The 24,883-nt window shown below is 37.7% G+C and overlaps 1 protein-coding gene and 2 long non-coding RNA genes across 4 annotated transcripts; 2 read left to right on the plus strand and 1 right to left on the minus strand.

Moving 5' to 3' along the window:
• Positions 1-7,373: 7,373 nt before the first annotated feature.
• Positions 7,374-11,390, plus strand: LOC145237416 (uncharacterized). 2 transcript variants are annotated; one of them, XR_013861995.1, is made up of 2 exons: positions 7,374-9,685; positions 10,542-11,390. It is a non-coding gene; the product is annotated as an uncharacterized LOC145237416 (long non-coding RNA). The 2 variants fall into 2 exon arrangements; XR_013861996.1 differs by having other exon boundaries at positions 10,979-11,390.
• Positions 11,391-13,393: 2,003 nt separating this feature from the next.
• LOC145237415 (uncharacterized) lies at positions 13,394-14,384 on the plus strand. The gene is made up of 3 exons (XR_013861994.1): positions 13,394-13,648; positions 13,712-13,824; positions 13,884-14,384. It is a non-coding gene; the product is annotated as an uncharacterized LOC145237415 (long non-coding RNA).
• A 1,327-nt stretch (positions 14,385-15,711) lies between these two features.
• On the minus strand, positions 15,712-24,176 carry LOC145239032 (uncharacterized; the record flags this gene model as incomplete). The annotated part of the gene is made up of 2 exons (XM_080102321.1): positions 15,712-16,358; positions 23,464-24,176. Coding segments are annotated over 2 exons (750 nt in total), but the record flags the coding sequence as incomplete, so codon positions are not given.
• Between the last annotated feature and the right edge of the window lie 707 nt (positions 24,177-24,883).

Here is a 24,883-nt window from a genome sequence, read left to right on the forward strand (position 1 = left end):
TTAATCTGAACTTGATCTTCCAGAAATTTGACCCCAAATGACCCAGCGATTTACCCACAGGCCCCCGAAACGTAAATGTGTCTGACGCTTGCTTGGTCAAGAAAGACACTGTAGGCAGAAGTCCCAAGAGAGTAACTCACTGGTTTACGATAGCAAGAGGGCTCAGCTTGACGTCGGACAGATGTTTTATGAGACGTCGTTTCGTAATTAGAAATCAGCTGTTTTTGCACAGCTTTTTTGCAATGCTATTTCGTTTTATTAAGTTATCACTTACATTTTCAGTTTTGGAAAAGGTTTTACACCTATGTTTTTTTAAATGCTCGTCAGGTTGGCCGCCGCATGACCACGGGTTACTTAAGGTCAACTAGTAGGTATTACTAACACAGTTCAGAACTTTCTTTCGTCTTAACATAGCGTTTTTTTTTTTACAATCAATTTAGGAATCAATACTCAAGGCATGTATAAATTAGGCTAAACGGTATTGTTGTTTTTTAATTTAAAGTATCTGTAACACAACTGTTACAGCTTTCTAGAAAAAATGTGTTTAAAACCCGACCTTGGACGACAATATCTGGGTCAAAGCAAGAGATTAAATTGAAAATATTCGTTTCGTTCTTTTTTAATGTTTTTGTGATTATATGACAATAATAGTGCAAAAAGAATACGAAAACGTTTTTATTGTTGGGTTAATGCTTTCTAAAATATTGTCCTTACGAATCGATCGCCGCAACATTTGTTTGCCGTAAATCCGCACAAACACGCGTGTGGGGACCCATTAGTTTTTGTTTACAAAAACAATCATATGCGTAGATCAAATGATGTGTATAGTAAATTGGTAAATATCGTATAGAATATATAAAATGGAAGTATATCAGAACGCCACCATTCTAGTTTGTGAACTGGGAATGGCTACCAACTCAATAATTGTTGATGATAAAAGTTTTTGACACTGTGGTTCCACATTGAATATGACAGGGTTCCCGCGGGTATGGAAAACCTGGTAAGGTTATGGAATTTAAATTTGTATTTATAAGGCCTGAAAAAGCTTTGAAAAAAGTCAACTTTTGCAAAAGTCCTTGAAAAAGTGTGGAATTTGGTGCCTGAAAATGCCAGTTAGAGATAGGAATTTCAAATTACCTAACGTTTGTATATTCGTTGCAAGTATGGTAAATTGGCTACATATACCAAAGTCTCTTTTCTAGTTTTACTATGGGAATTGCTTGATTTTTTTCAATTAAGGTTATGGAAATTCGTTTTTTTTTTGTTCTTGAAAAGTTATGGAATTTACAAACAAAAATTGCGCAAGAACCCTGATATGAACCATCGCCTTGATGACTGTTAAGAGAAAAAGAAGTTTGGCAGTAAACAAAGATGCAATGTAAAAAACAGTAGAACGGACCCATAACTACCCTGAATCGTGAATAAAAATTGCGGTCTAGTGAACTTCAGGGTGAAAGCATGGGCGTCCGCATCGGGGGGCAAGAGGGGGCACGTGCCCCTCCCCCTGGAAAAAAGAAAAACGCAAACGGTCGGAGAATCCGCAACTTAAAACAAAACACAATAAACATTCACACAGAGTTATACAAAAACTATTCCTGGAACGTAAATTGAAGACGTCGTGGGTCTCCACCTCTTTATTACAAGTGTAACTGTAACAGAACAGAATAAGGTTTTACAACAAATTAAATGAATCGAACATTATTACTTAACAATAGTTCGGTAACAAGCATATTATTACGTCATTGATGGATGTGTCAAACAGGCATTATGTGATATCTTCACTGTATTTGTTGTTACATCTGATAAGGTTGGTCAATGCAAATCCTACTTCCGTTAAAAAGTATTTGCCAACCTACCACATACTTCAGTGATATTTAATATTGTGTTTATTGTATTATTTTGCTACTTTGGGATTGGCAAGAATGAGTAGCGCAGTCAGATGATTTTTGTTCTGAAATACTGTTTATCGAACGGCGATGTGAAGATAGTTTTGCCCCCCCTGTATTTTTTCCTGCGGGCGCCCATGGGTGAAAGTGAAACACCGCTCAGTATTTACGGCAGTGCTCTTCACCCTTTTTAGTGACACATTCATGTTCGAATTGCTACACAAAAGCTCTGCGGACACCTGTGTGACCCTTAAAGTTCGCGGAACCCCTGAAAGGGTTGTACGGAACCCCGATTGAAGAGCCCTAATTTACGAGTCCCCTAGGGCAGGGGTCCGCAAATAGTGGGTCGCGACCCAAATTTGGGTCGCGAGACCTTCCAGGCTGGGTCGCAAAATATTTTAAATTTTCCATGAATATAAGCATCGCATCTATAATATAAATGAACTTTCAGCTTTTTCAACCTGATTATTATTGCATTGTTACATATGACTACGTAACTGTTACATACAGGCTATGTAACAATGCAATAAGTTCAGCGTACCAGCGCAAGCAGTCATGCTTATCTGTTACCATTTTGCTGAATAAATACGTTCGTTTAACCTATACTGTTTTATGTGCTGAGTTTCGCTTTATTTTGTGCAAGAAAATAGCAACTGACAAAAGCATAATACTTAGTATTTTCCACAAACTTACATGCTAACAAAATGCTTGGGTCGCGATAATTTAGAGCAATTTTTTTAGGGTCGCGCCAAAAAGTATTTGCGGACCCCTGCCCTAGGGCAGTGCTCTTCAATCGGCCTGCACGGTGCACCCTAGGGTGCACCAAAATATGCATGGGGTGCACCAGTACAAAAAGGTCTACAAGGGTGCATCACAAACTGTTAATGAACCATTAATATTGGACACAATATTCTGACTTTATTAGAAAAAAAGAGAAAGGTTTCAACTGATGTATAACCCAGGTAAACTTTTTCAATGTTTTATCCCCATGCCAAGTTTGATAGTGTATGTGTTATATTCGGGTTATGTTAGGATATGAAGTGTTGGCTTTTTCGCCGATGTTTCATGGAAAATTGACGAACATATGCTTCGTATGTTGGTAGCAAATCAATCGAACTCTTACTGACAGTGTGTAAAACTTCAGGAGCTCCGCTCTAGTTTACTTGACATGATGATGTGCATAATGATTTTTCGTATCGCTTTTTACCTCAATTTACCTTTTAAGTAAACAGGATGCATGAGTTCGTCACAACAACTTTAAGGGTTCACCAAACCATTAAAGGTTGAAGAGCACTGCCCTAAGGGACACATATTGTTTTTGTCCGCATTTTTTCTGTCTAACGGTGGTTTGTAACGCTCATTTGGTCAAGAAAGGGTGCTTCAAATTTGAACAGATGTAAGTTATTAATCCAAATTTGATCTTCCTGAAGTTTGACCCCGAATGACCCCAGGCCCCCAAAACGTAAATTTTCAAAAACGGCTGTATACTGACTAAAGTACATAATCTAAGAGTTTTATGCTTTGTTGGTTGGTTCAATATAAGGTATTCTAAAGAATTTTTAACTTTTAATTGGATTTGTAGCGGTCACATGCAATAATGTGGAACGTAGGGCAAACGGATGTATATACCAAATTTTCCCACAGTATACATCGCGCTCTAAAACTGGTCCGAGCTGCGCTTGACCGCTCGGAGCGCTCGGGAATTCCCCAAATTCCTGCCTGGCCGAATGGTCCAGCGCGCCTGACCCATATACAGACATACAAAAACTGATCGGGATTCGTCCGCGGGACTGCCCTGGGTTCGAACCCCGTGAAAAAAAACGCGAATTCTGGGAAAATTGCCATTTTGATGTTAACAGAGAGGAACTAAACAGAAAGCAGGCTTAGACAGGAATAAAAGAAAAAGCAGACCTGCGTTAGTTTAGATAAGGCTAAGTTTTTAATTTAACTTGTAGCCTCTGGAATTAGAAATTTTAACAGCAACTAGGAACTTGGCCGAATGGCCTGGCGCGCCTGACCCATATACAGACAAAAAAAAACTTGATCGGGATTCGTCCCCGGGAGTGTCCTGGGTTCGAACCGTAAAAATAAAAAATAAAAAATTATAAAGTTTTAATTTAACATTTATCCTCTGGAATTAGAAATTTTAACAGTGACTAGGAATGTTTTTAATTCAACTTGAAGCCTCTGGGCTTAGAAATTTTAACAGCAACTAGGAAAATAACAGAGTTTTTTAAATTGACTTGAAAGCGCCTGGACTTATAAAATTTTGCGACCAGCGACCCATAAGGTCTAATTAAAACAAATTAGATCATCTGTTAATTAAACATAGACAAACTAGTGCCTTTACTATAAGGGGCTAGTGTCAGCGCTAACATTAGAATAAATACATGTTTAGTTAGGTTTTAGTATGGAGATTAATACAGGTCTAACGGCTTTTCCCTTTGTCTTCCTTTGCAACACTTATTATTAATTGCTGTTAATGTTAATTGGATTCTATTTGAATAAGACTTCTTGAAACATTTCTGTCGCTGATAATCAAATAAACCAACAATGTAGTCAACGGATTATACAAGTGGTGCTTTCTGGAGTTTATCTCCAAGGAATCTTGAGGCAGCAGTTTGAACTATATAAACTTAGTGAGGCTCATAGCGCAAACCTATTGCGTTGTTAAATTGTGAGAGTAGCATTACCAGTACTTGAAGACCGCGCATGAACCTCCGCAGATTCACCCCTTTAACCCCAAAATAATCGGTTTTCGTTTTAGGCCAGAAATACAAGCCCTAATCAATGATTTTAAGAACTTTTAAAATTGTTGCCCTAATTTTCTGAAATTTTAAACAATTGTTTGCAGTATAGGTTATTTAAAAGTTTGTCTTAATCTAGGGCTCTAGGCCTACCATACGTCCTCTTTTTGGAGGGCATGTCCTCCTTTTTAACAAAAATCAAGTTGTCCTTCGAAGACTAGAAAAAGTACACAAATGTCCTCCTTTTCAAATAATTTCTGATTTAACAACTACATAAGTGACAATTATGCCTTTAAAACAGCCAAATATTAATCTTCAGCTTATTTTTTTAAAGAATACAGGTGTATTTTATTTTTTTGAAAAAAAACAAGGTTTTTTTAGTGTGGTGATGTGAAAAACGTTCTTTATCCGAATTATAATTCAATACCGTCTAATTTGTAAGGCTTTTATTTTTTGGGGGCCCTTAAGTATTGTTTCATGTTCTTTTCAACAATGTGTCATCACTTTTTGGGGATGGAAATACGGTAGCCCTAACTTAATCGGCCAAATAATAACTATTGCAGCCCATAATAAGTGTACACATGCAGAGGCAGACATAGTCCCAAGGAAGTAATTCACTTTTTTCGAATAGGGCGTTTTAGTCCTGAGCGGGAGAGAAGACGGGACTGGGTGAAAGTTCACAGACAGTTTTTAAAGCGTTAGACGGGACTACGGAAAAGCACATTCCAAGTGACGAAAAACGGGATTAGGTGAAAGTTCACAGACAGTGCTTATTAGGGAGTCGAACCGGAACTGAACCCGAACCCGCGAACCGGTTTGAGCGGTTAATTTCATTAAACCCGAACCGCTATTTACGATTTTTCAAAATCCCGAACCGGAGTTGAACCCCATATTTTGTTTGGCGTTGGACCCGAACCGGAACTGAACCAGTAAAAAATGCAGTCTGTTTCATTTTTTTTTTCAAAACAGCGCACGCGAGATAACACTTACAGGGGGTGTCAAAAATAACAGTGCACTATCAAAATTCTTCTGGAGTTTTATAAGGCCAGGTAGATGATTGGTAGATTAAATTGAAACAAATATAAATTTGAACCGGTTTAAAAACCGCAAACCGGGTTCGGACCGATAATTTGCCCAAACCGGAACTAAACCCGAACCCGAAAATATACATTTTTAAAAACCTGAACCGAACCCGAACCCTTAAAAACAAAACGAAGTGAACCCGAACCGAACCTGAACCCATATGACAAGCGGTTCGACTCCCTGGTGCTTATAGCGTACTAGGGTTGCTATACGTCAGGATTTTCCCTGACATGTCATGTAGTGTTTAAATCTGCGTCAGGGAGAAATGTTAAAATGTACTTCAAAGTCAGGAATTTAAGAAAAATATATATGTATACTGCGAAACATAGGCGCCGAGTGGGCGGTGGCGGGGTGGCGCCGCCACCTTGGATTTGTAAAGCACGGTGGCGGCCACCGTGGATATTTTGATTTGTTTGTAGCGGTATCGCACGAAACATCGTAAAATCTAGGAGCATTTTGGTATTTAAACACGCATCAAAACGTGCCGAAACTGCAAAATGTTTTGGTTAGTGTGTTGTTTATGACGTCAAACACACAATTGTTGGCATTGAATGTATGGCCAGTATTGTGTACAATGCTATTGTACTGTAATAAATAGTTATATTTTGGTGATACGAGAGCAACAACTTGACGAAACGTTTCCTAAACGTTGCTGAACCAAAAATAACGTTAAAGCAAAGTGTTTCAAATGAATAATATTTCAAAAATTTTTGACGAACGTTGCATTCTATTTTCTAATTGGAGCTCGTGTGGTTGTACGCATTGGTGACGTCACTTCATGTGACGTCATAATTTACATCCGCCACCTTGCATTTTTGTAAAACTCGGCGCCTATGCTGTGGAATTAATGTACCAACGGATAAAGTTTCTAGTAGTTAGCTACAACCGCATCTATGCCATGACACGTAAAGATGTAAACTGGCGCCGCGCAAGTTAACGCACAAAGTTAATGTTTCGTTTTGCATTGTGTGTGCGCGCGTAACAATACCTGTTTGTTACTAGTTGTCTAACAATACGCGTTAAATACACAAATAAAAATACGCGTCTCAAGAAAACACAGCATTCGATGCTACGTGGGAACGTGGGAAATTCTATTTGCTTTAACTGTGTACCTAATATGCATAAAAACGTTTTTTCAGTTGCATTTTATTTCAAATTTAAATAGTTCTTTGTGGCTCCCGTTGTTAGATTTTTTCTGTGTGAAATTGGTCCGAATGGTTTTTAGAGTGGTAAAGGTTGGAGACCCCTGGTATATGTGCTTATTGTTTCACGGATAGTAAGAGTAGTGAGCTTAGCCCAATAAACTTAACTAAACGGAAGCCTACACAGAAAGTTAATTGACAAGGATCAGAGTATGTATCTAACGTTTTCTCGTGTCGCCGTCCATGTGACTTCCGAATATTCTAAATTTATTCCCGAATAGAAGTGTTTGGATCGCAAAAATGGTTAACGCAGCGGTTCTCAAACTGGGATCCGCGGCCTTTTAGGGTATTTTGCGGGGACCGCGAAAAGGTGGAAGTAATTCTATAATCTTATTTGGCGTCAGTTTGTGCAACTGAATAAGTTAAATCAAAGTGAAAGTGAGAATCGACCGTCTCCATTGCTAAACAATAAGCTTTATTGCATGAATGTAATTGTTCGCGCACAATTGTAATGCTTTTGTCTTGTCTGTGATGTCAGATTTGGATCATTGTTATGCGCAATTTTGCATAACTAGCTAAAATCCTGTAATCAACTTTCGTTTTTCTGAAATACACATTCAGGCTTGTGGACCGCGAGCCCTCGACATAATGGCAAAGGAGCCGTTTAGAAAAAATAACCAAAATGTTTGAGAAAAACTGTCAGGGAGGGATTGCGTGTCATAAAATATGACAACCCTATAGCGTCAGATGGGACTATTTACTTTTGTTAGAATAGTTTTTTATTTTGGTTCGTGCTTGTGTGTTTAATTTGATTAAGGTTCGTGCTTCTTTCTGTTTTGCATTGTTCGAAGCATCCCCCATTGGCTTGTGTAGGTTAGCGCGGGTTCATCAAGGTGCTGCTTATGCTACAACGCAATAGGTTTGCGCTATGAGCCTCACTAAGTTTCAGGGGCGGCTCGTGCTAGGGTGGTCCATAGCTGCAGCACCCCATAGATATTTTTACTTAACGTTACATCGCCATTGTACATATTATTATGTTTTTTATGTTTCCCGCCAGTAGCCTTAACTTACTTGTGCAACCTGGTGACATTATCTATCACACAATCGGTGCTTATGATGTCACAACTTTGGCATTGTTTTACTGAAGTCACGACTTGTAAGCGTGGCTGCCTCGTGTTTATTAGCGACTGGATGTTACAGACCTCTATAATATAGAGGCAGCATGCTTTATTTAATTGACTGGTTATGTTTGTTTCTTTGGTAACGAATAGAAAATTTGTGCTAACTGAACTGTTGCCGGTCGTCCAATGTGTAATTGTGCATTTCTGGCCCACGGATCCCACACCGTCGTCAGCCAACTTGCTGTAAATAACTGTATTATTCCGGTAGGCTTTGTTGCCTAAAGTCTCGCAGTTCGTTACTGATGTGTTTTGGTGATGTTTATTGAATTTGAAGAAGGAATATAAGCGATTGTAGGGGTTTTAGGTCCTGATGACGTCGTACTTATTACTACAGAAGTATCTTTCGCTGTAGATGTTTATACTCTAAGTCCCTGGCTGTCTGAGCTACTGCGAAGATGGCGTTTTAACCTTGAAGTTAGTTTATTGCGTTAAGAGAGTTATACGTTCTAAAACTGAGAGTTACAACACATGTGAATATATAGTGGCAAAGGTGACGATGAGGCAACTGTACAATTGTGCTTAAGGTGTTAAACAGCGACAACTGGCATTTAAGGTCGAGTACTGAAAAGGTGACGATGACGAAATAAAACGTTCATGCAATCACATTCACTCGTACGATATGGGCACCAGAAGGAAGGGTGCAGCACAAACATAGTGATGATAGGAAAGGTAGTATAACATAAAAAAGAAAGACAAAAGAGGAAATAAAAACGGCACAAAAGGCAATTAATTAAAAAAAATAAACAGATCAATGAGTCCATAGGTTCGTGGGATATAGGAGTAGGGGGGGACACCATCAGCTCAGCTATTGCCGTTCCGTGACACTTTACATAGTTGATTGGTTGCTAACTGCGAATGATGTAACTGAAAAAGAAAAACTCCGAGCGGCAGCGTTTGTTTTTTGATACAACACAGGGACTTTTTTAGCAGGTGCAAATACAACAAATCACCCCAAACGACAGTGGGTTTTAAGTGAACATGCATGCTCCATAGCAGTGTAATAATAATGTGCTTGGTCATGGGAATAACCATGACCAGAAAATCAGCAATAGTTGCTGGTGAATCAAATATTCACCTCACAACACAAGTAAGATAACTTGTGCGACAATCATAATAATAATTAAAAAACATGTGCAAACCAGTGTGGCAACATTTTGCCTAGTAATAGTGCAAGTTTACAAATGTATACAATAGTGGTGAGAGTTAAGTACTGTGAATAGTGGTGAGAAATGCAGTTTAGTGAATGTGCACAGCAAGAAAAAAACGTGCTCGCTCTCAAAAGGTTGCTTGACTTTGTCCACCAAAAACTCATCACAGCAAACAGAGTAATAATACACTGGGGACATCTGAAAAAGCAATAGTTTAATAGTGATACGTGAGTAAACAAACTAAGATAAGTCCAGGTGCTGTCCGGCTGCTATTTTTCCAGAAGTGTTTTTTTTACTTGTTTTGTAAATATTTTTTTCGAGGTGGGAACAACATCAAATTTAAGGTCTGTCCAATATTTAGGACCTGTATACTTAATGGATTGTTGGACAATACTGCTGCTGCAAAAGGGTATGGTATAACCACTTTCGGTTTGTCGAGTAGCCTACTTACACCATTGGTTACCATTTTTCGTTGAAAGAAGTAGTCAAATGCTTCAGGTAATCTACCATGTTGGTAATTGTATAAATACATTGCGCACTCAAGTTTAAAATGTTGCTCGTTTGTTAATATTTTATGATGCTTCAATGATTCTTCCAGTTTTTGACATTTAAACCCATAGGTCATGCACAGAAACTTGTTGCAGATGCTTTGAATCTTATGCTTGAGGTTTATATTACCATGATACCAGCATGTTATTCCATAAATTATTTGACTTCTGACAAGTGATTGATAAATGCAATGTAATGCTTGCTTTGTTAATAAATGCCTTATTTTTATAGTTAAGTAATACATTCTTTTAATTTTGTGTAAAATGTATGTCATGTGTTCTTTCCATGACAAGCTTTCATGAATAGTTAGCCCAAGGAATTGCACAGATTTGGCTGTTGCTATTTGCTGGCCATTTATTTCCAACTTACATATTGGCTTTGTTTTGGAGTTTGCAGGTCGAAAGTGAACACCTTTGGTTTTTGCAACATTAAGTGATAATTTATTGGTTATTAGCCATTCATTTATTTTTACAAGTTGCAAGTTTACCGTGTTAAATAGTGACTCCGTATCTCTGTTTGCAAAAAGGAGGGTTGTGTCATCAGCAAACATGATTGCCTGTCCTGAAGTTATGCTATTTGGCAGATCATTAATGTATATTAAAAATAGTAACGGGCCAAGATTACTTCCCTGGGGTACACCACAACTTATTGGTAGGTCATTAGATGTTTTGTTTCCAAGTTGGACCCTCTGTTTTCTATTAGACAGGTAACTCTTAAAGAAGTCTAAGGCAACCCCTCTGATGCCATGATGATTTAGTTTTCCCATTAATATAGTGTGATCTATAGTATCAAATGCCTTTGATAGGTCCAAAAATATTCCGACGGCCTGTTGATTGTTCTGAAAGGCATCTGTGATACTGGATATTAATAAGGAAGCAGCATGGTGGGTAGAATGACCTTTTCGAAAGCCAAATTGTTTTGGATTGAAAAAAATTTTGTTGTTTAAAAACGTATATAGTCTATTGTACACAATTTTTTCCAGAATTTTAGATAGGTTTGATAATAAACTTATAGGCCTGTAGTTACTAGCTGATTTCATATTCCCCTTTTTATGAATGGATACTACTTTTGTTGTTTTAAAAGCCTGAATAAAAACTCCATTTTCTAAACAAAGGTTAAATATATGACTCAGACAATTAATTATTCCTCGTGGTAGACATTTTATGACATTTGAAGGCAAGCCATCTATTCCACAACTTAATTTACTTTGCATTTTATCAATGATTATCTTAATTTCACCAGGGCAAGTCGGAAAGAGAAAGATAGAGGATTTGGACGTGGGTCCTAAATACATCTGATAAGAGGTTTTGGGCTTATCCAACTGGCTAACCAACTTTTCTGCAACAGTAGAGAAATAATTATTAAAGTGATCAGCTATGTCAGTTTGGTTTGTGATCAATTTTCCATCTCCTTTAAGTTTCAACATGTGGTTCGTGGTCTTATTTCGACCTATTAAACTGTTTATTGTTTTCCACGTTTGTTTTGCATTATTCCTGTGTTTACCAAACAGCTTTTGATAATACGTTTTCTTTTTGGAATTTACCATTCGATAATATTGGTTGCGCATTTAGTGGTACTGAAGTTTTCTAGCTGTTGCAACATAACATCACTGGTAAGTGGTCTGATATGTCATCCAATAAAATGTATGTGTCAACTGGGTGTAATACTACGGTGGCCCATAAGGGCAACGTGCGAAAAAGTTTAAATCGCAAAATATATTTAAAAATCGACATATATATTCCGATCGCGATTTCAATATTCGCCGATCGCGATTTTAATATTCGCCGATCGGGATTTCAATATTCGCCGATCGGGATTTCAAAATTCACCGATCGGGATTTCAAAATTCACCGATCGCGATTTCAATATTTGCCGATCGGGATTTCAAAATTCGCCGATCGCGATTCCAAAATTCACCGATCGCGATTTCAATATTGAAAAAATCGAAACAAAATAATAAATATGTGAAGTAAAATACCAAATTACTAGAAAACATTGCAGTCTTGATCAGTCTTGAACAGGGGTGGGCAAACTACGGCCCGCGGGCCGCATGCGGCGCGGAAGAGGAATTCATGCGGCCCGCCAAATGTTAGTAAATATTAAAGAGAATGTTAGTAACGCTGAATAGTATTATGAGCACAGCCGCAGAGTTTTAAAAAATACCGGGGGTGCGACTTGCCGATACCTATACCATGTGCAGTATCTGTACCCATACCATACTTACTTTGGAACTAAACACAGATACTTTTTGCGTGCTTTAGCCTGTTGTTTCTGCCATGTTATTTTGCAAATCGTCACTTGACACAATTTCTTGGTTCGATAAAGGTAAATAAAAGTAAAAGCGATTCACGTTTTCAAACCAGCCCACTTTGCACTGTTGATGCCAAAACTTTGTTCACATTGGATCAAGTTTAGGTCGTTGCAATACTTTGCAAACGGACATTAAACACGGCTTTAGAATCGTTAACACTGACCCGCAAACTACCTAAAAATGGATACTAAAAGCGGCTCGCTTTGTTTAATGTTGGCGCAAGAATTTATCAACAAAAAGTCGTAATGTAGCCTATGTTGCAACAAATGCTTGTTTATTTTGAAACAATGCAATTGTGGCGTTTCAACCAACGTTTGTCCAGTAATTTCAGTGACAACAGACGTATTTGCACATAGCGGATGCTATATTAATATTTTGGGCTCAATCGAGGGTGCACAACCTGCGGCCGTACGGTCACATGCAGCCGCGGAGACGAGTTTGTGCGGCTGTGACCATGTATGTTGAAATACACGTGCTGGCGGCGGTGACGTAACTAAAATTATTTTGCCAAATATTTTGATTTTGAAACTGCTAAAAACAGATTTCGTGAGACTATATAAAAAAGATTACCAGCCTAGTAACCATATGTTCCAGGCTTTTTATCCGCTTATTGTGTGCAAACAATGCGAAAGAACAGGCACCGCAATCGTCACAATACAGATTATGACGTCATAAACAGTTAGCTCAGTTTAGCTAAAGTTATGCGTCAAGTAAGAAATTTTATATGATATAAACCTAATTCTTTACACCAGTTATTAAAAAAAAAAGAAGCAAGCAAGTGGCGGTCGTTGGTGAAATACTATGCGGCCCCTTGAGATTAAGAACTTTTGAATGCGGCCCTTGCACTGAAAAGTTTGCCCACCCCTGGTCTTGAACGTAACTACGGTTAAAGAAAAAAGTTTTGTTGTTGTACTTTAAACAGTATGTAACTTCGTTGGTTTCGAAAAATATTCCGCCAAACCGACCACGAGGTTTAGTGAAACTGGGAGCAAGATTCACACCAGACGCGGTTGGCGGATAGCGACGCGTTTTTGCGTTCGACGGCAAGCGACGGGGTATTCACACCAGACAGCGAAATGCCGTGACGGCATGATTTTCTCGGTTGAAGCGGCTGACGGCAAAGTTAAATCAGATTTAACTTTTCCGTCAGCCGCGATAGACTGTTGGATGAAAAACTTGTGTTCCACTTGTTTATGATGCATTACGGCATGATTTAGGTATTTTTGTTTGTAGGTGGATTGTTTTATTGTTATTTACCAGAAAAATAAGAATAAAGTCATTGAAGGACTGATAGTATTGGTACAAATTGTCTTGTTTTAATTCTTTTTTGGCTGTTTCTAGCAAAATTGTTTGAAATTGTTATTTAATTTTTTTGTAAACAGTTTAATATTGAATACTGAATGCAAACATACTAAAATTTTGTTACCAATGGTTTAAAGAACTTTTATTCACAGCTTGTTTGTTTAGTCTTGGGTGGTCAACTGGTCATTTTTAATGAATTTGTAATTATGTAACCACTACTTTGGAAAAAGAAAAGTACAAGAGAGGTGCTGCTGTTGAAATCTTACCAGGATGGAATCAATATTCGTATGAGCCTATGTGTAGGTGAATTTTGGTATAAATTCTAAATGTGTTGCTTCTTTAACAACTATGATTTGTTGTAGAACTGTAGGAACTTTTTCTAATCTACATGTCTTATGACTGATTCAGCAACTCCAGTGCACCTGTTCAATAAACTTTATGGCAAGAAAAGGAAATGTTGTATATGGATTTCCAGGTTGGTATACTCGAATAAAAATGTAGTTTCTGCTGGTCAACTGCTCCATATATTCCCAGAGTTCAAGACTTGAATTTGTGGCATTGTTCTCAGACTATAGAAAACAATTTTTCTATGAAAACCTCATCCATCATCACATGCCAAAAGGATGAAGTTACAAACTTCAGAAAAGTATGCCACAAGCCGAAGAATACAAGTTTTTTTTCTCGCTTTTGACTTTAGGCATCATTGTGATTGTGCAACATTGTACAAGTTTGTGATCTAATTAAAATCTACATGCATCTTTTATGGTTAAGCTTTTTTGTATGTTGTTATGCGATTGTTTACTTCGCATTTCTGCAATTTTGTGTTTTCTAAATTGTGTTCATTTGTGTTATTGCTATTATATTGTCAACTTTGAAACATAAAGTGTCTGTAAAACAGGAAAGTGTGTTTCAACAGCAATGACAGAAGTAAACTAAATCCGATATTGCTGTTGCAATTGTTTTTGGACACATTTTACAGTCGCATGATGATCAACGTTATATTTTGTCACAAAATAAACTCAACGGAATTTCGTAGCAACTTTCTCAAGACGTAGAAACACTCATTATGTCGAGCACATTGACCTAGTTTTCTCAGTAAAAAAAGTCGTTGACGCCAACCGCACTGTCGGTGTGAAGGGCAGAGTTGGGCATGGATCCGGATATCGGATCCGGATACTACTTTACAGCTGCCGAATCAGGATCCGGATTATCCAATCCAGTTTTTTGTACAACATACTAAGGGAAAATAAGAAATATTTGTGAAATTGTATGGGGCAAGTATTCAAGTAACCGTCGAAGGCAATATAAATAGAAACTTGAATTGAACATATTTGCTGTGTGCCGTGTGCAGTTGTCCTGTGTTTTTTGTGTTGTTGTAAAATCTGGCTATCACATGACATAGTAGGCCTACCGTAAACAGTAACGTGCAACAAGGGAGTAAGGGACGCGTTGTACGACGTTATAGAAGGTGAAAATTTGATGACTAAGAAGTTGCATACTTCAATGGAGGTTATATTTCTTTTATGTTGTGAGATGTTAATATTTCTTTGTTGTTTCAGGCTAGATGTTACATTTAGATAATTTTTGTAGTGAACTAAACAGTTCTTCGTCCTGCGTCACGGTTCAGTGCATAGAAGTTTGTCCAACATTTTGTTTGTAGTTTGCTATAGTTAAGTGCGCAAAACGAGCCATATGTGTTTGTAATTATCATCGCATGTTTCGAATTTAGTGCGAGAGGCAGAAAAAAATTGCCCATGGCAGTATGGTGGTACTAAATGTAGTTTAGTTTCGTTTATTCGCACTCTTTTACGGACGAGGTGGCGAAAAACCTTGATTTCACTTAGACAGCCACTGCTGATTTCAGTGCATACACGCTTGCATACAATAAAGCAAAAAGACTCAATCCATATTACAAAACTATGAAAAAAATACTTTGTGAACATAAAGCGAATTAGGTCTTTGCTTAAGTTTTGTGTTTACATGCTTAAGGTTTTTTCGAAAAAAAGCAAAATTTCGTGTTAAATATAACTTTCGTGCAAAATGACTTTCATAAATAATTTTCATAATCTTTCTGCAATTCTGCAACCCGCAAAGGTAAGTTTTTTTTTACCATGCTTGAACTTTCATTGCCTGCCAGGCAGTCTGATGAGCTCTAACAGGGCGAAAAAGTTCAATTACTTTAATTTTTCATTAAACGTGTCTAAACTCTGTTGTATGCCACATTATGTCAAATAGGCATATTTAATGTTACTTGCAAAAGATAAAAAAATATCTCAGTTTCTAAACAAAAAAATATTGTACATACATATAGGCTGGACTAACAGATTCAAAGCTGCTCAAAAAAAGAGTGGATTCGTGAATCTCACAGCTGTCAGACACTGAAGTTTGTATTTGTTTTTTTAACCATTTAATTGTTTATGATTTTTGCTTTATTTCTTGGAAGACAGCAACAAAACCCAAAGAATGGAAACCCATTAACAGTAAACAATGTTAAGAAAGTTTTAGGCAACAACCAGCACAAAATAAAGTGATTCAAACTTGCATTTTAAAAGTGTTCAGGCTCTTTAACAGCCTTAAAGGAGTATAACAGTACGTCAAAGTTAATTTGTACTTAAAAGATGACCAAGTTCAACAAGTGTTTGTTTGTTGTTTATTCTGAACTTGGAGTGAGTGGCAGTTTAGACGAAAAGACAGCCATATTGAGAAGTTGCATGCCAGGGATATCACCATGAGGCACTTAGTCCATGAAGCACAGTTTTCGGTAACAGCCTTACACTACCAACATGAGTGAGCCACTGAGTGAAAGCTTGATATTCTGTGTGGAAATGAATGCAAACTGGTAAAAAGTTCAGTGTTCTGTTTTACATGAAACATTTTAAACATGCCTTGCTTATATTGTATGTATCATACAGTTCATGGCTTTTAATTTCATTTGTGTGACAGGCTTCACACAATGTTCCAACTGTTCATATTTAGATCTGATTTGACAACAACAGAAGACAGAAGTATCTGTAAAATAATAAAAAATAACACAGTATTACCATAGTATAAATTTGATACAAGATGCTGAATAAAAAAACAACCAGTTATCATGCACTCTTGTCACATTTTTTGTTTTCATAATCAAAACTGTTTGTTAATGGAATGTTTATAAGTCTTAAAAATATAACCCCTCATATTCTTACATGCCTGACAAACTATATATTTGTTGGTTATAAAAATAATAAAATATAAAAAAACACAAGTTCTACAGTGGCAAAGTGCATGGCTTTGTCCGTCCTGAACATGTGGTAAATCCATCTTTCTGTTAAATATCTTGTGAAACAAGCCAAGCCTTTAAGGCCGGTTTACACCAAGCGCGTGCGAAGCGAGCAACGCGAAATTTCTTTCTCTGTTTAAGCAACGCGTGGGGAAGTCCCATTTCGCGCTTCTCTCGTTTGCGCGCTTCGCGTTTGGGTTGCTCCGTGAGCAACAGAAACGGCGTTTCGCGCGAGAATTTGGCCCAGAATATGTAGGAATGATCAATCTTGGTCATTTATGTCGGTTACTTTGTTGTCATATGGAGGTTTAGGCGCTGCAACTTTATTACACAGTGTCAATTGATGCAAATTGTAAAAATATATCACTCATAAAAGTGCTTGACAGTCATAAATCGCGCTGTCATATCAAAAAGCACATGATCAATATACTATTTTCAAATGGTGGTAGAATAGGTGCAGTGGTATCAGAATTAATATGTCTGGAACCAAGTTTTCCAATGTACAGACCCACCAGGTAGATTAAATACGAAATAACATAGTTTTTGGAAACTTAAATAGGTATTAACTTTCTTGTATTTTATCCCCAAAAAATGGTACATGTTTAAGTTTTAGAGTGCAAACAATGAAGATAAAAAAGACACACGAATACTTAAGAGAACAATTTCTTAAATTAGCTGCACAGAGTAGTAGTTTAGCATTACATAAACAACGACTTTGGTTTAGGAGCGATTTTACATTATCAGCTGCAAAACCACATCTTTAATGGTCATAGGCTTTGTATTGTGCACTATTGTTCGATTAACCCTTCACATGCAACAACTAATCACAATTCCATGAAATTAATTGCAAGTCTTATCATATATTGGCAGTGCATCACTGCCGGATGAGCTTTGTTCGCAAAGTTCGCGCCTGGTGTAAAGCTCGATTTTCGCGTCATTCGCGTGAGGAAAAAAAGAGCCGTTCGCGTTCGCGCTTGGTGTAGACCGGGCTTAAAGGATGTTAAAAAATGTACAAATTGCATTGCAAGGCAAGGCAAATTGCATTGCAACAGCCATACTTTGCTGCAACACCAGATGCAAAGCAAGAGAAAACTGGTTTGGTTAAGATTAAATGTCCATCTAGGGAAAGATTGCAATTATTACCGAAGGTGCTAACTTCCCATATCTGAATTTGTGAGTGACAGCCTTCAATTAAAAAAATCATAAATACTACTTTCAGATTCAGGGACAAATGGGCATTGCTAATAAGCAGTACTGCTACTTTGTGGTGTATGAATTCGAAGATTTTTAAGTTTTCAGATTCAAGGACATTTGGGCATTGCTAATAAGCAGTAGGCCTACTGCTACTTTATGGTGTATACATTTCAAGATGTATTTGTGCACAAAAATTGCGAATCGGTCATTGGTTTAAGTAATTATATACTAAATGTTTAAGATGAATATAAATTCATAACTGGGATCAGCCCTGAAGCGTCTATGCAGACCAGCGATCACGGCACACTCATATATAAATCACAGTACGCCAGGCCCATTGAAGGCGCCATACTGATACTGGTCAATCTGGCGATCCCTACTACGAAGCTGACATGTGCAGCATACGAGGCAGGCAACGGTGCTTGTGATTCGGCTTTCGGCGGATTCTCCACTGGGCTTGTGTGGCTCAGTTGGTAGAGCGCGAGTCCCGGGGGGACTCCTGTCGTGGGTTCGAATCCCACAGCGGGCTAGATTTTTCTAGCCTACGCCTTGCCATATGGTGGTTTACTAACTGTTTAGTTGATAACATAAGAATACATTATCATGTACTTTTTGGAAAACAACACACATTGTCCCGGACAGAACTGCCATACCCTAACTGACATACACAAAAAAATGTAACACTTATCTCTAACAATACATTGCCTAACATTTGTCCACATAAAACAAACAAAACTAAGTTTATTTGACAGATGCAGCATAATGAGGCATGGATTGCTTTAATATATTGTATATTTTAGCTATATATTATTTTATATTAAGAGTCCTATGACTCTCTTAACATTGATCCTTTCTGATGCAGTATGCCTATCCTTTAGTTACTACTGAAATATTTTCAAGCTGGCTTTTTCCTTTTAGCATTGTTAGGGATGTTAACAAATATATCAAAGGATGTAAACAAATATTGCACTCTGATTCCTCTATCTGCCATAATGCTGTCTACGGGTTAAACATTTTAGTATAGTACAGAATCTTCTATTACTAGCCTATCACTTGTACATGCTCCATGAAAATTACTTAGAAAAGTCACTAGCCCTTTTGGTAAAATTCCAACCAGAATCCTTATGGTATTTTTACATGTTGAAAATGTGGAATTTTGAGCTTTAACATTTGTTTTATTTTTATTTTTGTGGCATCTAAAATAACTCTGGTAGCAGGAAACTGCTGTTTAAATTTGGCGATCATTGATTGATCAACAACTTCTCGTGCTGGCCATGTATTTCTTTCATCTGATAGAATAAATAAATTATCGGTTTCCACAACTTTTTAGTTTAAGGGTCACAACGCTTGATAGTCACCTTCCTTTTCTCATGCAGTTGACTGTTAAGTGGAAATTTATGGCCACCTTTACTTTCCAGGCAAATTGGCACACAATAGTATTGTGACATTGTATCAGCAATATGATTAATTTCTTAAATTTTTCTTTCAAACGTTCGATTTTATCAGACAACAGTAGCCCCGCAATACATTTTTTTTTTTTTTTTTTTTTTTATATTTGCGATAACTAAGACACGAAGAAAGACAGATACATTAAAGTACCACAGAACAAACAGACAAACGCTAAGTATTTAACGGCAATCAGAGGCCAGACCACTTAACTAAGCACTCTGCACGTTTTTTTCTTTTAGTAGCAATAATTAGTTCGGATTGTTTCGTTATTTTTAATGCGTTAATAAATCTGTTCACAGTAGGTTTGTTTTGTGCATATTTACATTGGTATATTACAAACCGGGCACATAGAAATATACAATTTAGCAGTGGGGTAACAGAACTGTACGAATGGGTTCCAAATAAACATAACGCTACATTCGGTTTAACATTCAGTAATAGTTTGCGAGAGATCCAAGAAGTAACATTTTCCCAATATTGGGCGACAACTTTGCAAGTGTAAAATAAATGAGAAATGGTTTCAGGGAAACTTTGGCAGAAAACGCACTTTTCTGAAGTTACTATGCCAAAATTGTATAGTTTATTATTTGTTATTACCGCTCTTAAGTTTAATTTGATTTGAAATGCTCTTAATTTTGTTTCTAAGGTACAGTTATACGTGTTTCTGTACACCTCCCTCCAGTTGGGCTTTTCTGTACTAATCCCTATGTCGGTTTCCCACTTTTTCTGTTCTTGTGTTGGCGGTTCTGATGTGTGCTCTTTTACGAAGTTGTAAGTTTCTTTAACTGTGCCGCGCAGGGCTATGGTATGCAGCCAAGATGGTTTAGTTTCAGGGGGTACTCTATTGGTTTGTGGGTCGTTTATATCCCAATTGTCAGGGATTGCGGCGACTAATTTGATAAAATAGGTGAAATCTTGATTTGTTGGCTGAAAGTTAAATTTGAGGGCAAGTTCGTCGTATGTATAGTAATCACCGTCATTGTTAAGTAGATCAAGGTGACTGAAAATACCAGCGCGAATTAGAGGTGGCATGTAAAAGGGTTTTAGGCGTGATCGGACTTCTTTATTTAACCAAAGGGGTCTATAAACATTAGCGGGGAGATTTGTAAGTTTTGCGAATTTTTTGCAGGCCGAGACTGCCTTTCTTAATGTTCGTAAGGGGATTGATTGAAGGAAGAATTTTGAGTTGGGAGACACACTGCTGTTTAACCACGAGTTGAATTCGCTGGGGCTCCCGACCGAGGTTTCGAGATCTTTCCATGGAGATGCATACGAGTTGTTAAATAATCGATTGACCCATTTGATATCTAATGACACCAGATATGCGTCCAGGTCAAACATATTGATTCCCCCATCCTCAATATTACAACAGAGCTTTGCTCTTTTTACTTTTTACCATTTTGAGTTCAAAATGAACTTAAAAAAGATTCTTTTAAGGTTTTTGACGAATGCTTCTGGTAATTCGGTAGGTACAACATTGACTTTGTAGGTCAAGGTGGGAATAATTAAACTTTTTAAAATGCAAACCCGCCCAATTAGCGTTAGCCCTCTGCCTGACCAAATGTTTAGTATGGCTTTAGTTTTATCAATTAGTCCTGCGAAGTTTAATTGAAACAGTTGTTTTGGCGAGCCGGTAATAGGGAAGTTAATTCCTAAGTAACGAAAATAGGTTTGGGGCCACGATAGTCCTTTATCCAAATATGGTTTCTCAAGCGCTGAGCGTTTTGAGCCAATAAAGAACGCCACTGACTTTTGGATATTAATTTTACAACCAGACATCAGGCCAAATTCGTTAATAATTGAAAAGGCTTTGTCAAAGTTTGATACGTCCCCGTTTAAAAAAACAAGTGTATCATCCGCCAGGAGTGAGACCTTAAAATCGATACCATTTAAGTTAAGCCCAATTTCATCATCCAGGCGAAGCGCCGCGGCTAAGCATTCTATACAAAGCACAAACAGAGTAGGAGATAGGGGATCTCCCTGTCTTACACCTCTTTCGATTTTAAATTCGCATGACAGCAGGTTGTTGTTGATTAATTTGCTTGTGGGGTAGGAGTAGCAACATTTTATCCAATGAATAAGTTTTTCACCGAATCCGAATGTGTGCAATACCGCGTAAATAAAGTTCCACTCGATCGTATCGAACGCTTTATAAATATCCAACGAGAGAATAGCGCCTGGACATTTGTAAAAATCCGCATAATCAATTATGTCAAATAATAGGCGAAGGTTATCACCAATAAATCTTCCTTTAATAAATCCGTTCTGGTCTGTTTTGACAAGATGGTGTAAATTGAGCTTGATGCGATTGTTTACAGCTTTGGACATTATTTCATAATCGGCATTTAGAAGAGTTATCGGTCTATAGTTCGTGACGTATTGTTTATCTTTACCGGGTTTGGGAATCAGGGTCACCACACCCAGCCGTTGAACTGGGCTGAAGTGCCCCATTTTCTCCAAGTATTGCCATGCGTCGCAAAACAGGTCTTTGAGGTCGTCCCAAAACGTTTTAAAAAATTCAATTGGAAAGCCATCAAGACCTGGCGATTTGTTTAGGGGCATAGATATCAGCGTCGCGTAAAACTCTTTTTCTGTCATTGGTAGCTCGCTATCCTCTAGTTGTGCCTGATTCAGGGAGGGCAAGCGTAATTTCGAGAGGCGCGATAACAGTTCTGGGTGGGTAAAAGGATTATTAGGCTGTTGATACAGCTGCTCATAGAACAAAACCAATTCGTTTAGAATTGTATTTTGATCTGTGTTTGTAACACCGTCTATGTTTAATTTCTCGATGGATTTCTTTGCAGAATGGCGTTTTTCCAAATTGAGGAAATATTTGGAGTTTCGTTCCCCATTTTCTACCCATCTTGCCCTACTCCTAATCATAGCACCTTTTGTTTGTATCTCCGAAAATTTATCTAGTTTTGTTTTGAAATCGTCAAGTTTTTCCACAAGGTCAGGATTTGGTTGGTGTGTTGAAGTTAGTTCACGCTCCGCGTTTTCTATTTTCCGCTCCAAGGACCGTTGTCGGGCAGAATTACGTCGTTTAATAATCGCGCTGTACTGAATAGTTTCCCCCCGGATAACGGCTTTTAAAGCGTCCCATCGAACATGTGGGTTTACACCACAACTAGCGTTATTTATTTTAAAATCCCTTATTGTGTTTTGGATCTTTGAAATGTAGTTGTTGTCAGAGAGAAGATTTGTATTTAATTTCCAGTACCCGCTGCCACGTGGGCTTTGGGAAAATCTTAATCCTAGGGAGATAATCTTGTGGTCAGATTTAATGCCCACCGAAATGTCGGATGACGTCACTTTGTTAAACATTAAATTCGAAATTAAGAAAAAATCTATACGAGTAGCACAAAAGGGGTTAAGTTGAAGTCGCGAGTATTTTTTGGCAGCTGGGTGAAGTCTACGAAAAACATCACATAAGTCATAAGTGTTTATGTGTGATAGAATTCGCTGACGAGAATTCCGATTGGGGTGTGAAGGCCCGCGGCTTTTATCTAAACGTTCTTGCAAAATAGCGTTAAAATCGCCACCGATAATTAAATTGGGATTATTTCCTGAAGCGAGCTTATCAAAAATCATGTCAAAGAATTATGGTTTGTCATTGTTGGGGGCGTATAGGTTGCAGAGTCTAATTTCTGAATTGTTGAACAGGAGGTTAATAATAACGTACCTCCCTTCAGGGTCTGCTTCGACTTCGGTAATCGCGTAAGCGAATTTTTTTGCAACCAGAATAGCAACGCCCTTGCTGCGCGTAGAGCCGTGCGCCCAAATTATTTCATTTCCCCATTCTAATTCCCACAATTTTTCTTCATTAATGGAACAGTGCGTTTCCTGGAGGAATATTAGGTGATATGATTTCCCTTTAAGAAAGTTGAAAATTGTCCTGCGTTTACTACGTTTCCGTAAGCCTCCCACGTTAAATGAAGCGATATTAAAAGTAGACATAAAAATAAACAAACAAAAAGGATATTGTAATACAGAAGGGTCTATTAGTATTTTTGTACTCCAGGTTCTATATCCCATTCGTATTCAAGACCACAGTTACAGTTGTATGGTTTGCTTGGTTCTTCTTCTTCTGCCGATTTTTTCCCACAACTACAGTGGATTAATTTTTTTTTACATGCCGGATTTGAGCATTCTTTGCTCATTGCGATTTTGGGTAACGGGTTTACAGTGTCACAAGTACAATTGATAGCATACCTTTTACATTGGATGCACTCATATAGGTTAGTTTCCAATCTGAATTCCGGCTGCAATTCGTCGCAGCATGGCATCAGTTTCATTTGAGCTCGGCATTTCGGGCACTTTGCTTCCGTTTGACGAATCGTTATTAGAAATAATTCGGCCTCATCACAACACGCTTTCACAACTTTATATTCTTCTTTACATTTGCAACAAAAGAAAAGTTTGGAATCTGGGTCAATCAAACTTCCTGTGTTGCATTGCGGACAAGCCACGGGGATTGTGAATTCACATAAGCTTCTTGATTTGCTGTCCGGAAATTCGGTAGGGCTATTGCGTGGACGCTTTCTTGACCCTGCCTGAGCAGTTGTAGCGGTCTCCAGGTCTGTATTTACCTCGTTATCTAGTACTCCTTCGGGAGCAGTGTCGCCACCTGATTCGAGTTGTGACGCAACTAGTTTATCAGGGTCAGTTCGAACCTTCACGCGTGACCCAGTTTCCTTATCAGGTTTACTTCGAACTTCCGTGCTTGACCTAGTTCCCTTATCTCTGGATGCGGTGCTTGTTCTTTGCTGGTTCTGGGTGTTTTGCGGGTGTGGATAATCTTCTTGTCTTTTGCAGCAATTAGACTGTTTATGACCTTTCTCTCCACAGTATTTACTAGGGTTGGCAAGCCGGTCAATTGACCGGTCAAATACGGTCAATTGACCGGTCAATTGACAGCACTTTATTTAACCGGTCAAATACTATTTTTAATTTCAAAAATAAAATGTGGTAAATTTTCTTGGACTTGCTTTTTGGTTGTTGAAAAGGGTAATTTATTTCTAATAACCCTCAGGTAGAACAGTTTAGGGCATACTTTTGTATTAATAAGTGCTTTTTAAGCCAATGTAGATGTGTTTTGTTCATTTGAAAAAAATCCCATAACAATTAGGATATATTTTTCATTTGAAATTAAGATCTGATTTACGTTATGGCAAACTTTGCAAGGTTTCCAATGCAATTAAAAAACATGGATCACTTCCAGCACCGTTTTATCTTAATAAATTTGAGTGTGATAGGTCCATGAGGGGAAGTTAGTTCATTGGTATTTACTTAGGCATTTTGCAAATGTTGCACATTATTACTGACAGATAAAAAATCTAAGTAATTTAAACCATCTGTGTAAACTTGTAGGCCCACAGTCCTTTTTTCTATAGTTGATCCAAAAATTGTTTGTAGCTATATATTTAGCTTATAATTGCCCAGAATAGATTTTTGTAGATAAGTTACTGTTCAGTACTTATTGGGATAAAGTACGTACATATCAAGCTTTTGTATATTCCTTTTTTGTCATGAATGGACAACAGCTTAACAGCATAAATTACGATTTTAAGCAGGATAAGCGAGTTTTGCAGTTAAATCTCAGTCAAAATTTGACTTTAATATGATGTTTATA

The sequence above is a fragment of the Phallusia mammillata genome, chromosome 7 (genome assembly GCF_965637545.1).
Source record: "Phallusia mammillata chromosome 7, kaPhaMamm4.hap1.1, whole genome shotgun sequence".
Classification (NCBI taxonomy): Eukaryota; Metazoa; Chordata; class Ascidiacea; order Phlebobranchia; family Ascidiidae; genus Phallusia; species Phallusia mammillata.